The sequence below is a fragment of the Columba livia genome, chromosome 6, assembly GCF_036013475.1.
Source record: "Columba livia isolate bColLiv1 breed racing homer chromosome 6, bColLiv1.pat.W.v2, whole genome shotgun sequence".
In the NCBI taxonomy this organism is placed as follows: Eukaryota; Metazoa; Chordata; class Aves; order Columbiformes; family Columbidae; genus Columba; species Columba livia.
The window spans coordinates 25,798,699-25,813,320 of NC_088607.1; the positions used below are offsets into that span (position 1 = coordinate 25,798,699).

The window sequence follows — 14,622 nt, forward strand, 5'->3', positions numbered from 1 at the left end:
ATTGACATCTTTCTCCTGCTGCAGCCGAGGCAGAGATACCAGTGTCCTAGTTCTTGGCACATTACCAACTGTTACATCACATGGTCTGAGGAGCTGTGCCATTGAATAGGACCTATGAAATAGGTGTGCTTTGTACTGTATTTCTACAAGTATTTAATTCCAGAAAATATGGGTTCTCTGTTTAACTTGGGAACTGAATTTTGTCTGAGGCGGAGATTCTCCCTCCTGTTTGAATGGTTTTCATGTCCAGGTAAATGCCTCTCAGATGGAAGAGAAAGAAGACTTAATTCTCTCCTATGTCTCCCTCCTTACATGTGACTTTACTTCTAGAGCCCTTAAAACATGTATTCACAGACGTTTTAAAACAGTGTAATGCAATTATATTTTCTAAAATATGTTTGACAATAAGCGTTCTCTACATCTTAATGCAAACACTCTCTCTTGGTTTTTGTGTTTCTTTTTGGCAAAGATTTGAAGACTTCCTTGCTCGCAAGTGGTCTTCCGAAAAGAGATTTGGTTTGGAAGGATGTGAAGTAATGATTCCTGCACTTAAGACCATCATTGATAAATCCAGTGAAATGGGAATTGAATATGTTATAATGGGGATGCCTCATAGGTAATGTCAATGGAAACCTCCAACAAACGGGCTTATTGTCTTAAGACAAGTTTCAGGTTCTAGAATTTTATAATGCCGGAGTGGCAAGAGTCAGTCATAGCGAGTCATGGGAACACAGAACTGTAACAAAGGTCTGTCGGTGGGAGGTGACAGGTGTCTCAGGGAGATGCTGGTAAAACTCTCCATGGTGGACTTTGGACCTGCAGGCAGATGTGGCAGCAGCTGTGGTGTCTGTCCCATTTCAGAGAGTCTAGAACTGAGAAAGCTTGTTGAGATAGTATCAAACTTGCTTTTACAGTCTGCCTTAATTAAATAATTAGTAACGTCATCCTGTTAAAACTGCCAGATAGGTGCAAAATTCATTGCTCACGCTTGAATAACGAGGTGTTATGAAATGTCTGTGGGAATGCATTGGAGGGACTTTGCAATGGGAGGAGAAGGGTACAATGAAGGGTTTCAGGTTCAGAAGTTTGAAATGAACTTCTTACTTGCGAATTTCTGACAGAGGTGGCTTGCTGATTTTATAAGTTTTATGCTGTTAACTCTGTTATTACCATTTCTGAGACATAAGTATGTTTGGAATTTTCTTAGGGGTAGGCTCAATGTATTGGCTAACGTGATCCGAAAAGAGCTGGAGCAGATCTTCTGTCAATTTGATCCCAAACTTGAAGCAGCTGATGAGGTAAGATGCTTTTTCAGTAGATCTGTATAGAGAGGTCAACATTCAAGGTAGTTTTTAGTCATTTTGGTCATGGTTATTATGCAAATAGCATTATCAGCTGCTGAAATGCATTGTCCCCTTTTCTAGTTTGAAGAATATGATTCAGTGAAATTTCTTCACAAATTTAAAGACTATACTGTACCTCTAACATGCAGAAGGTGTTTTAGGAATGTCTAAATAAGTTCAAGGTCATTTGACTGAGTTCCTAACTCTTAAGCATCTTTCCTTGTTTTATATAAATGAAATGAGCATCAGTATTATGTAAATATTTATCCAATACTGGATAGCAACACTAAGACGATAAATTAGGAACAGTGTTCCAGTTTGAAAGTGTGGTGTCAAACCCATAGTACATACTGATGTGCGGTTAGCTAGATGTGTTTTGCAGACTGAAGCACAAGTTTTAGGTGTAGTCAATGCAGCTGGTATGAATGACATTCCTGAGTCGTGACTGTGTCTTGCACATTAGGGATCTGGGGATGTAAAATATCATCTGGGAATGTACCATGAGAGGATCAACCGAGCAACAAACAAGAAAATCACTCTGTCCCTGATGGCTAACCCTTCTCACTTGGAAGCAGTTGATCCTGTTGTGCAGGGGAAGACAAAAGCCGAACAGTTTTATCGAGGGGATACGGCAGGGAAAAAGGTAAATATTGTTTAACATAATAACTCTTAATCATAGTTTTCCGTATTATTTTTAATAAAAATACTTTACCAGTAGTTTTGTGTCACAGAATCTTCCTCTTTTCCTCCTTCAGAAAAGAAGTTTATCACCTATTGAAGTAGGTAAGGTTTTTGACGTGGTACCTCAAGATTAACTTCAGGAAGTAGGCTTGACGCTTTCTCTCATTTGCAAACTGAGCAAAGGCAGCAGAATGCTGACAAGTCTATGGTTTATTATAAAAATACATTTATGTTTTATAAGCACTACAGAAATACAGAAGAAAGAAATCCTGCTGAGAAACTTAAACTGCAGTTTTGCTTTCTAATATATGTGTGGATATGTGTGTATAATCCTCCGTAGGTTATGTCCATATTGTTACATGGGGATGCTGCCTTTGCAGGACAAGGAGTGGTTTATGAAACATTTCACCTTAGTGACCTCCCATCCTACACCACAAATGGCACTATTCATGTTGTGGTCAACAACCAGGTAACAAGTAGTGCATTTTCCAGTCAATTTGTCTGCTGAATAGTTACTAGTGTATTTCCTCTTATTTGTTATTAGCTGGTTGCTTTGTCTCCTCTGTTTATTAGAATGGTTAGGATGTTCCTGAAAACGATCATAGTATCTGGCAACTCTGAGTGGTTATCTACATCTACCTATCACCTACGTTTATTTCATTCATTGTGTAACACTTGATGGGTTAGGTTTGCTTTGTTTTGTTTTTAAGGGAGCAAAAAGCAGCTAGCTAGCCAAAATGGAAAGCTGATTCTACTGCTGTGTAAATTACTATTAAGTGAAAGCCTCAAGCATTCAAAATTATTTTAATGGAAGTTTCTGGAATTTTTAGATTGGCTTCACCACAGACCCCCGTATGGCCCGTTCATCTCCATATCCTACTGATGTTGCTCGTGTAGTCAATGCTCCCATTTTTCATGTGAATGCTGATGACCCTGAAGCAGTGATGTATGTGTGCAGTGTAGCTGCAGAATGGCGAAACACCTTCAATAAAGATGTGGTGGTTGACTTGGTACGTCTTGGTTTTCTTAACTTGTCATTTTGTGTATTAGTTCTACTCTCTTTTCTGTGGCTTAGAAGGCTAGTCAAGAAACATTTTTTTCTTCTAAAAGGCCTTTAGCTTCTTCTTTAAAAAAAAAAAGGTAAACAAACAACTAACAGGCCTGCAAGTATCCAGAAATGGTTTTATACCATAAACCTCCTAAAATCTCTGTAAAACTGAAATGGAAAGATGTAATTTTACATTTTTCCTTACCAAGAGAAACAATTTTTCCCTTTGTAGGTTTGTTACCGTAGGAGGGGGCACAATGAAATGGATGAACCGATGTTCACGCAGCCTCTAATGTACAAGCAGATCCATAAGCAGGTGCCAGTGCTGAAGAAATATGCTGACAAACTGATTGCAGATGGGACTGTGACACTGCAGGAGTTTGAGGTACATGGTAACAAGTTGAAGCTGCCAGGAGGAAGACACAACTGTCACTATATGCTGCCTACTTAAAAACCTGCTCTTTCATTACCATGTCGTCTTCACCCTTTAACACTACCTGATGCAATTTGGTTTGGATTTTTGTGTAAAATATATAGTATTGTTGTAACAAAAGCAATGAAAGTGCTGTGAAGTAATTGATACGTATTGCACAGAAAAAGATTTCCTTCAGTTCTGAGATTTCTAAAAGGTGATCAGCTGTGAATGTTGGAGATGGAGGCATTTGTTCATGTCTTTATTCAGCAGTAAGACAGTATTTAAATGCTCATAGGTATAACTGTAGCTTCATATTTATAATCTTGGCAGGCTTGTATCCAGGGGTAATGCAATAAAATCAATTTAACCTTTTTATTTTCTTGCAATAATTCAACTAAGTTCAGAGATCATTTGAAATATTCCAGAAGGAAGAAGTCTGAAGTCTGGTGCCTGTATTAAGTTAGTTAAGTCTTTACCTTAATCTTTTTGAAAATGAAATGTGTTATGAGCAGATGCAACGAAGAACCTTTGGAGAAGGTGTGGCTAGCTATGTAGTGACACGGTATTGCAGATCAACAACCAACCTGTTTGTGTAGGTGCATTCTGTTATCTGCAAGAATGATCACAGCTCATGCAGAACCAGCTACCTTCAGTCATTGTGAGGGTAGCCATTTGTAGCACAGGCTTTGGTGAGTGGATCCAAGATCCTGGATGGATGTTTTGCTGTACAAACTGAGCTCAGAATTGCTGTTAATTAAAGATTTACTAGCTCAAGAACTTGAATGTGCTCTTGGGTTGAAACATAGATACTACAGAGGCATTCCGCCTCTAGAGAATATGGCTTAGTATCTGTTGCCATTGACAGGTGTGGCCAGCAGATTCTTAGCTGGACTCTCCTAACCAGACCAGTGTCCTAGGAGGTCTTTTTCTAGTCTTCAGGGGCTTCTGTAGCAAGCAGCATGAGAGCTGTATAATGCTGATCTTAGAAGTATGACTGTAAATTATATTTGGTGCTTCAGTTCTGTCTCATTCTAGAGTAATGGTTGCAACTTCAGCTCTTGGTACTCTCCTCTGTAACACCTGTCCAATTAACTAAATAATTTATTTAGAATAATGGGGGCAAAGATGTTTTTCAAAGGAAATTTGATCCTAGATAAAATGAAGTCATTTGCCTAATTGTAACTAAATTTTCTTCTGGAGTTAAATAACTGGTTTTATCTTACTGAATTATAAGTATCATCTGTGAGATTCAGAGGTGTTATGCTTATCTGTCTTAAAAATAAAGTTTTTTGTTCTACAGGAAGAAATTGCAAAGTATGATAGAATATGTGAAGAAGCATATACTAGATCTAAGGATAATAAAATCCTACATATCAAGCACTGGCTTGATTCACCTTGGCCTGGTAAGAGGTGTCCTTTCACTTGTCCTAGTGTTAATATTATTGTGCTTTTATTTTGAGTCCATATTCTAGGTCTCTTAAATGTTTTTTATCAAGCACTGTTCCTTTAAAATAATGTGTGAGACCTTTGTTTTGCCCATTAGTAGTAAATGAAACATTCTGCCAGATTACCTTAAAAGAGATGCTTTTCTTAAAAAACATGCAAAGTGAGGTGTGACTTTGAAAAAGATGTCTTTTCAGTTTAACAGAGAAGTGTTTTTCCTGTAACAATAACTGTGCCTTCAGAAAGAAAGAATATGTGTCATGCTCTTTCATTTGTTGTTGTTGTTGAGGGATTGAGGGATATGCCATTTATTGGCTGCCTCTGCCCACGTAGTTGGACTTCACAGGGAGTGAAAGCAGAAAAAAAGCAGATCGTCGTGTGCCTGTAAGATCGAGTTTTGTCATACAGACAATCAAAATGATTGTATCTCCAAGTGAAAGGTGAACAACTAGGCTTAGGCTGCTGCAGAGAATGTCTTTTAAGAGTTGTGAGTTTTTAAATAAAATGTAGATTGTGTAGGTATCTGTTAACCTTGAACATCTCACCAAATATTTTACTTCCAGGATTCTTTAACATGGATGGAGAACCCAAGAGCATGTCTTGTCCTCCAACTGGCATTTCGGAAGACCTGCTGACTCACATTGGCAATGTAGCTAGTTCAGTGCCAGTCAAAGACTTCAAAATACATGCAGGTCAGCTGGAGTCTTTGTTTCTCTTGCTCAGATTTTATATTTCTGCACGCGAATTGCTATTGGGCCATTTCCAAAAGAGGAAAATGCCTGTGACTTTTATTTTAACTCTTCCATCTTATGGGCAAGGAGAATGTGAATTAAGGTCCTGCTGCTTGTTCTCAGCATAATGTTTTTTCAGTATCATGCCACTTCTGTTCCCTACCTTGTTAAAACAGATTTTCATCTGAGGGTGGTAAAAGTCTCTTTGTAATGGTAATAGCTCCTTTCATTCTTCAAGTCCTTGTGGAAAATGCTGCCTCTATGCAGCACGTTTGTGGGACTTACTGTGAAGTAAGGCAGCCATCTCAGGAAGCTTTTTTTATATTTTTTTAAGACTAAAACAAGTGGTAATTTGAGGTTCACTTAAGACAATTTTCTTGTAGTTAGACAACTTTCTACTCAGGATTATAGCTTGGTCTTTTCAGACCTGGCAACATTGCTGATACACCATGAGCATAATTTTAATACAGCTGAAGGGACTCTGTGTGGGCAATTTAAGGCAGTTTTTCTTTCAACTTGATGCTTAGCATTGATGGTAGCACAAATCTAGTGTTTTCTCAAACAGTCTTAGCTTTTGGTCTGAAGAGATTCAATTCTGAATTGGGCATCTGTTACAGTAAGAGGTTAAATGTGCCAGTCTCGCTGGGGAGCACCTGGTACCGTGTCAAAGTTTTGAGTTAATTCTTCACTCCGTGGTCAGGTTGAAGTCCAGCAGCTCAAAAGGGCACAATAACATGTTAATTCTGTGGGGAAATGTGGAGACACTTTGTTTAGGGATCTTTTTTCTTTTGTTGGCTTGTAGGATCAGGAGAAAGAACTTTTTTTCTGTGTAAAATCTTTAGCTAATATTTCTTCTCCAGAGCCATTCATGAAGGAATAAATTATGTCTGCTGCAGATGTTGTATGTGTTTGTGTTCCTTTGGGACAATTAAACACTGTTACAAGAAATTATGATAGGGCGTTCCCAGTTATCAATTGCAAGCTTGTTGAGCTGATGCAATTAATAAATGAACTTTAAAACTCTTCTACATGTTTGTGCACTTTGTTGTGACACTGATAAATTTGAAATTATAGTTGGCCAATAAAATCTATTATTAAACATTCTAATTAAAAAGGTAAGGTAGTCTGTCTTCAGTAACTTGATTAACCATTGACACTAAGTAACACTTGCCAGTATATAAGATAAATGTGTGGTTCAAAGCAAAGTTTAGTCTGCTAGATTCTTTTATGGAATTTAAAAGGCCATGAAATTTAAAAAAATGGGAGAATTAGAAGGGGAAGAGCACCTTTGAAGTACTTTGTCTTTCCACTAGAATGAAACAGCTTAATATCTCACAATATTTCAAGAAACATTTGGAAGATTCTTTGTTTTATCAAATGTTTAATATATTCTAATGAGAAAATTGTCAATTTTTTTTTACTTACAATGCAATAATTTACATGAGAGAACAGTTTTATGTGGAAAGAAAGCAGGGAGATTTTTGTAAAAATAAGGAAAGTGACAAAGGGAAATATGGGGAAATAACACATAGGACAGCTTGCCGAGAGTGTCGGTGCAGATGTGAAAATAAGATGGTGTCAAATGCCACTGAATACACAAGGCTTATAGCCTCAATACTGGAACCACCTGTGTGCAGTTTTGGGTTTATTCCCTTTAAAACTCACAGTATTGCAACCTGGTTTTGGCTTACCATGTTATAGAGTCTTCACTGCAAAAACACAACTTTTGGTTACCAACGGAAAATCTGCTGGCAGCTGCTACAATTTCCTATTTATATGATATTCATAGTATTGATTAATCTGGCCTGTTTCTCATTGTAACATCTCCATAAGTTCAATAAGACAAATGCCAAGGACATGAGAGAGAGAAGAAAAAATCATGAACCCTGTAGATGATATTTTCAGCCTCCTATAAAACAGTACTTGGTGTTAAAGATGTGAAAATAAATCTTTAAGAAGTATTTCACCGTGGAGCTTTTTTATTGTCTTCAGTAGTTTCTGAAACAGCCAATCTTATTTTCTCCTTCTAAAACAAGGTATGAAAATTATGCAGCCCTTCGCCTGGGAAACAAGTTGTTTTCCTTTGCTCTCAGTTCAATTTTAGAAGAACAACTTGTAGACCTTATTAGGATCTGTATTTAAATTAGCCAGTGGGGAAGGAGAATGGTGAATGTAATGTGAATATAAAATGTCTCTGAAGTAGGTCCATTGATTTTTGACCTTTATTATTCCAACGTAGGACTCTCTCGGATTTTAAGAGCCCGCTTGGAAATGACCAAGAACAGGGTTGTTGACTGGGCCTTAGCAGAATACATGGCTTTTGGCTCTTTTCTGAAAGAAGGGATCCATGTCCGGCTGAGTGGACAGGATGTGGAGAGGGGCACTTTTAGGTGAGTACTGAGAACTGGTAAATGCTGTCCCACACTTAAAGAAACCCCTTGACATTTTTTTAAACAATATAGCATCCTGTGGGGAAGGGGAAGTTGAGACTATTCAGTGTCAATCTGGATGTTAAAGGTTCTGGCAGTCAAGAATAATCAAATCTCCCATGTCTCTGTAAACACCACTTCAAAGGCAGAACAAATTTTCTTAGATACTTTCTTCCTTCTCTTGCTGAAAAGCAGAAATGTGGGGTTTTTTCTCTTTTTTTCCTGCTTTTAACTAAAAATTCAGCTGCAATCCATCTAATTGCTGAGAAGTAAAAGAAGGGTATTTGCTGCTGCAGATTCTAAGTCTTTTAAATACCATTCCAGTGGTGGTTGTTTGGAACTTGAGTATGCTGTGAACAAACACATTGCTGGTTGGCAAGGCTTTTTAAAGTGAAACAAGATCCTTTGTACTGAGACTTTTAATGACTGGAGCATGAATGAAGACAGAATCTGATCACTTGGTAAAAATATATACAGTTCTGCTGCCTTACCTGACTCTCCATGGAGTGGAATGTTAATGATGTATTTAATTGAAGCCTTTGATGCGAAGCCCATTGCTGGGGGTGAATGAACCAGCAGCTGCACTGTGCTTCATTTTGAATGCTTACAGGAAAGAGAGAAATCTTGGTGCCTGTCTTCTCTGGTACAGTGCTCTGTTTCTGTGCTGAGCTTCATTCGGTATCCAGTTTTCTGGGTTTTCTTCTTTTTGCTCCCATTCTAATGGCACTTTAACAAAATCCTTCAGACAAGACCTGAAAACAAAAGTGAAAATGGGGAGATCCCCACCCTGTTTCCAATTTCTCATCCTCCTTGATTTCAATACTGTGGTCTTGAGAAGCGGTGAGCATCTCCTGGGAGAGGAACACGTGATCATTGTTTAGCAACCTACCCACCTATTTCAGATGAGTGGTCTAACACACGCTGATAGACTTGTCTTGAGAATATGAATTCTCTGTATTCCCAATTGTCTCACTGGTAGAAGAGGTTTTTTCCAGAACTATTATCCAGATTTCCTTGATCTTTAAGATAAAAACAACTCCTGTGTTGACAGCAATATAAGAAAAAAAGGAAAACCAAAACAACAACAACAAAAACATGTTTTCAAATAAAATACTATTCAGATTGTTGAAGACTAGCTAAGGATTCCTGTGGTATCTGGATTTTATTATTCAGTCTTTTAGAAAAGGAGGAAAAAGGCATTCACATAAATTCTTGTGAAGTTTGGAACTGAAACTGGTACTGCATATGTTTGATGTAGAGTAACCTGGTTCTGCTTTAATGCTGGGTTTTGAGTTTGCCGGTTGGGTAGCAGGATCTACAAAATACTAGCACCTGGTGTGATTATGAATTTTTCTAATTATTGTGACAGAGCAGTTGAACAATAAAGGATGAGATTAAAAAAATGGCTTGAACCTGAGGAAGTCAGAGAATATTCAACCACTCTGTTAAACAGAAGAGAACACTGGAGAAATGTGGAAGACTAGACCTGTTGTACTGTATTGAGGCTCATTTAATGAGAGGAATGGGTAGAAAGGTTAACTTATGGTACACACTTATTCAGGAGGTACTGGAGTTCTCTTTAAAGGTGTTCTTCTTTAGCTGTGATTGAATTTCTTTGTCATTTATAATAAAGGTGAGCAAATGCTGGTGCATTTTTATTGGAAAAAAACACATTTGCAAACACACATAAAGTATATGTCACACTGTCCTCTCTCTGTACTGAGAAGACCCTTCACTCACCAGAATCCTTGAACTATATAATGTCTCAAATATCTGGGACTAATTGAAGAGGGAGTATCAGCCAGAATTGGGGAAAAACTGCATATATTGCATTGCCATAATGAAAACAAGATAATGGGAGTGTTTTCACTGTTTTGGAGCTTCTGAAGTGCTGTCTAGAAACTGCTACTTTCTGTCAGTATTCAGTCACAGAATGATTGGGGTTAGAATTGACCTCTGGAGATCATCTAGTCCAACCCACCTGCTAAAGCAGTTCACTCAGAGTAGATTGCACAGGAGTGCATCCAGGCAGGTTTTGAACATCTTCAGAGAAGGAGACTCCACAACCCCTCTGGGCAGCCTGTTCCAGTGCTCTGGCACCCTCAAAGTAAAGAAGTTTTTCCTCATATTCAGTTGGAACCTTCTGTGCTTCGGCCTGTGCCCATTGCGCCTCATCCTGTTGTTGGGCACCACTGAAAGGAGTCTGCTCCCATCCTCTTGACATCCACCCTTGAGATATTTATAAACATTGATGAGATCCCCTCTCAGCCTTCTCTTCTGCAGGCTGAACAGACCCAGCTCTCTCAGCCTTTCCTCATAAGAAAGATGCTCCGTACCCCTAATCATCTTTGTAGCTCTCCGCTGGACTCCCTCTAGTAGTTCCTCGTCCTTCTCAAACTGGAGAGCCCAGAACTGGGCACAGTGCTCCAGATGTGCCCTCACCAGAGCAGAGCAGGAAGATAACATCCCTCGACCTGCTGGTCACACTTTCCTTAATGCACCCCAGGATACAGTTGGCCTTCTTGGCCACAAGGGCACATTGTTGACTCATGGTCAACCTGTTGTCAACCAGAACTCCCAAGTCTCCGGCAGTGCTGCCTTCCAGCCTGTCCACCCCTAACCTGTACTGGTGCTTGGGGTTATTGCTCCCCAGGTGCAGGACCCTACACTTGCCCTTGTTGAAGTTCATTAGGTTCTTCTCTGCCCAGTCCTCCAGCCTGTCCAGGTCTCGCTGGATGGCAGCACAGCCTTCTGGTGTGTCAGCCCTCCATCCCAGTTTGGTGTCGTCAGCAAACTTGCTTAGGGTGCACTCAGTCTCTTCATCCAGGTCACTGATGAGCAGGCTGAAGAAGACTGGACCCAGTACTGACCTCTGGGGAACCCCACTAACTACAGGCTTCCAACCAGACTCTGCACTGTTGATCACAACCCTTGGCTTGCTTTCTTCCTGTTTCACTACTCATCATTATCAATAGACAGATGCTAGATAAAGCTGCAGATAGAAGGGCAGGGATCTTTCTCATCTTGGAGATGTACTTTGGAGAAGGGAAGGGGGAAAGAGAGATTGATTCTGTACTGGTTTGATGTCAGTAAACCTGACAATTGTGCAACAGCAATATCTGACTTGTATATCTGTGCATTTCTGGCTGTCCATCTATGCTCATTGCAATCACCTTTTGCTGGGGAAACAGAAAGCTTTGTGCTCAAGCAGCTTATTGACTAGGTAGGCCTTCTGTCTTTGGCTGAATGAAAAAAATAAAATAACGGGGCAAAAATTATTTCTGCCTAGCAGTTGTTTGGTGTGTGTATTTCCCTCTTTCTGTCTACTTCTCTCCCTGTGCTGTTCTTCCAAGATTCTGTCTTTTCCTGGCCTTATGTTGTTGACTCCTAAATAAATTTCAGAGCTCTTTTGCTAGCATTCATCATAGCAAAGGGAAGTACAAAAAGATACAGTTTTGGCAGCTATACAACACACAGTAGTTGTTACCAGTATAATAACTATCCGTATGTTAGCGGTTGTAAAGCGGGACATATTGGTGTGATTCACTCAGTTACTCTGCTCAGAGAGTTAATGGATTACAGTAATTACTTCAGTCATCTCTGGTTTGGTAGTGTTCCTCGGTGCCCCATTCTAATGCTGATTAATGGTGTTCTAGAGAACTGTAAATGGTGCAAGTGAGTGCAAATAGCAGGAAAGAAGATACAACTGCTTCAAGTCTTGGTGCTGAGATGAGATTAGAGTAAATTTTTGCATAAAAGACAAATAACAGTTGTTTTAAGGAAAAGATTAATAGTATGTGCCAAAGAGGTGGAGTGAAATGCTTTTTATAACAATTTTGTGGTGTGTATGTTTTGTTAGTGATTTATATTTTTTTTGTTTTATTTTGTTTTTTTGTTTGGTTGGTTTGTTTTTTTAAAAATCAGTTTATTTTATAGCAACAACCTCCCCACCCTTTCCCATCTGCCCCCCAGTTCTACTAGTGATGAAATATTTTGATTTTCCCTGAGAGCCTGGGAACGAGCCTGGATGGTTGGTGAAAGTCCTTACAGTGCAAAAGTTGTATTTAGAGGTGTGACTGCATTGCTGGGCTTTGGCCAAACCAGAGCGCTGTGCAAAGCAGAGGCAACTGTGTTGCTTGCATGCTTTTGAGAGCATAGCTTTGATGGTTTATCTTCGAAAACAGCTCTGTTAAAAGCCCAAAGTTGTTCTTAGCTAATGCATTTATTTCAACAACTGTTTGTAGCCATCGTCATCATGTGCTTCATGATCAGGAAGTTGACAAGAGAACGTGTGTCCCCATGAATCACCTCTGGGAGCAGCAGGCCCCCTACACCGTGTGCAACAGCTCCCTCTCTGAATACGGCGTCTTAGGTAGGTCTCGTGGTAATTGTCTGGCAGATCTGCTTATGCTGTGACAGGTCTCAAACAAGATGTAGGAACTGATGACTATCATTAGGAGGAATTTTTTTCCAATTTTGCCTTAATGTAGTTAAGCCTCCTGGTTACCAGGTTTGACTTTGTTACTTGAGTTTGCCAAGCCTCAAAACAAAACAAAAGTCTCCTTCTATTAGTGGCATTTAAAAATAAACAAACTCTACCTTTGTTGTACTTTGACGTTACCACATTCATAGCAGTTTTATTCCAGGTGAGAGCAAAGAATTGCATAACAGGGGCCTGTGATCCTATCAAAATGTCTAAACTGATTCCCTCACCTCATCCCCTGAAAAAAAGTAGCACTACCAAGAGATTCAATAAATTTACCTTACTCATTGTAATATTTGTACCTTTAAGCCAAACTCTTGGTTTTTTCCCACAGTGTGCCATGATGGGTTTTGATTTTAATGTACATTTCAGTATTAACATTTTAGCATAAATTTAAAATTAGAAGGGAAAACTTCAACTGGGTGTTGGTTTGTTTGGACTTTTGTTTTCAGTTTTTGAATATGTTGCCTGTGGTATGAGGCGCATGAACTTACAGGTTTTGGTGTGCCTGCAGTGTGAAACTTTCTGCACTCCTCCAGCAGTGCACCTATTTGTTTAAGCTGCTTAGAACATGATTGTACTTCAAAACTATAAACTAGGAGACTTCAGCAGGTTTTGATGGACAAGTCACAGACTATGTTAGTGTTGGTCTCATCAGTACTCAGCTGGACGTTAGCTAGCAAAGACAGAAGATGAATTTCAGAGAATAATGTAGCTATGTGAGAAGCAGAGCTCAGCAAGAAAGAGAATGTGGAAGAAAGCTGTAAAACAGTTATACATGAAACGGGTATCAAAGCTCTCCCTCTCAGGTTCTGGCATCTCTTAAGCATCCCCACATTTTACAATGTGGGGGATTACATTACAATTATTGTTACAATTATGGGATTCAGGTCAAAGTATCTGTGTGTCATGGCTGATGCTGGAACACGGACGGAATGCTTTCTCAACATGGGAGTAACTGTCAACAAAATGAGGGACAATTTGTAATACAAATATAAAAATACATCCTAGTCTTATCTGAACTGCTATTCTGAATGGCGCTATTTCAAGAAAACAGATTCTTGTTAGTGATAGTATTAATCTCAGTGAATTATATTTTTGATACTGGAAAGATGTGTTGCCTTCAGCCACAGAGAATGGATAACATCCATGATGAGGGTGGCAAGAGGAATGTGGAGCACAAAATGAAGACATCTAATAATGTATCAAAAATGTTCTTGATTCTATGGATAAATTATTAAATTTTGTTTCATATCCATTTCAGAGCTAGTGTGAAGGAAAAAGATGAAACATTGTTCTAGATAAAGATTGTAATTGAGAGCCCCATACTGGGTACTATGAAGAAAATTAACTCTATCCGGGACAAAACCTTAGCTCTGTGGCAGAATTGGTGTGAACAGAGGTTGTATCTCTATAAGCTGATATAGTAACATGTAAATGTAAATGTAAATTCTAAATAGGAGAGTGCAAAAGAGGATGTGTATAAACATAAGAAAAATAATTGGCATAAATAGAAAAACAAGTACTTTTTTTCCTTACATTCAAATAATGTATCCAAATGTGTAAGTGGTAAATGTCTGGATATTATTGAAATCTGATTTTATTCCAAAAATTACACCTCAGTAGGTCTAGGAAGCCTAGTGTTGATATGGTGTGGAGGGCAATTATTATTATTGCACCGTGGCAATTATTACCTTATTGCCACGGTTCTGTCCTTTAAAAAAGTTAACTAAGTGGGCTCTCTTTCTTTCTCTTTCTTGATCTCATCCTGCTCACTATTGCTCTTCACCTTTCCCCAGCAGGAGAAATGTGAAAGTTGATTTAGTGACTTTCATTGAATACAAGCATACATCGAAAACAAGAGTATAATTTCTGTGCAATTCTGCTTCAGCAGAGGTGATGACAGGTTCTTCAAAACTAATGATGTTGATATTTAATTGTTAAGAACCTTAAATTCCTCATGTCTGAAGCATTTTCTAACAGTAAAAAAGATTAAGTTGATAGAAATAGTTGATAAGCAATGATTTTTTTTCTTTACTAAAAATGCCA

The 14,622-nt window shown here is 38.8% G+C and overlaps 1 protein-coding gene across 4 annotated transcripts in view; it reads left to right on the forward strand.

The window, feature by feature from the left end:
• OGDHL (oxoglutarate dehydrogenase L) overlaps positions 1–14,622 on the forward strand; it is a 54,055-nt gene that overhangs the window by 21,994 nt on the left and 17,439 nt on the right. For all 4 annotated transcript variants that reach the window (XM_065067633.1, XM_065067632.1, XM_065067631.1 and 1 more), the window contains exons 7-16: positions 470–616; positions 1,208–1,298; positions 1,807–1,986; positions 2,365–2,493; positions 2,855–3,034; positions 3,305–3,457; positions 4,788–4,890; positions 5,494–5,622; positions 7,901–8,051; positions 12,335–12,462. In XM_065067633.1, the coding sequence (XP_064923705.1) occupies positions 470–616; positions 1,208–1,298; positions 1,807–1,986; positions 2,365–2,493; positions 2,855–3,034; positions 3,305–3,457; positions 4,788–4,890; positions 5,494–5,622; positions 7,901–8,051; positions 12,335–12,462 (1,391 nt within the window). The remainder of the gene's footprint in view (positions 1–469; positions 617–1,207; positions 1,299–1,806; positions 1,987–2,364; positions 2,494–2,854; positions 3,035–3,304; positions 3,458–4,787; positions 4,891–5,493; positions 5,623–7,900; positions 8,052–12,334; positions 12,463–14,622) is intronic.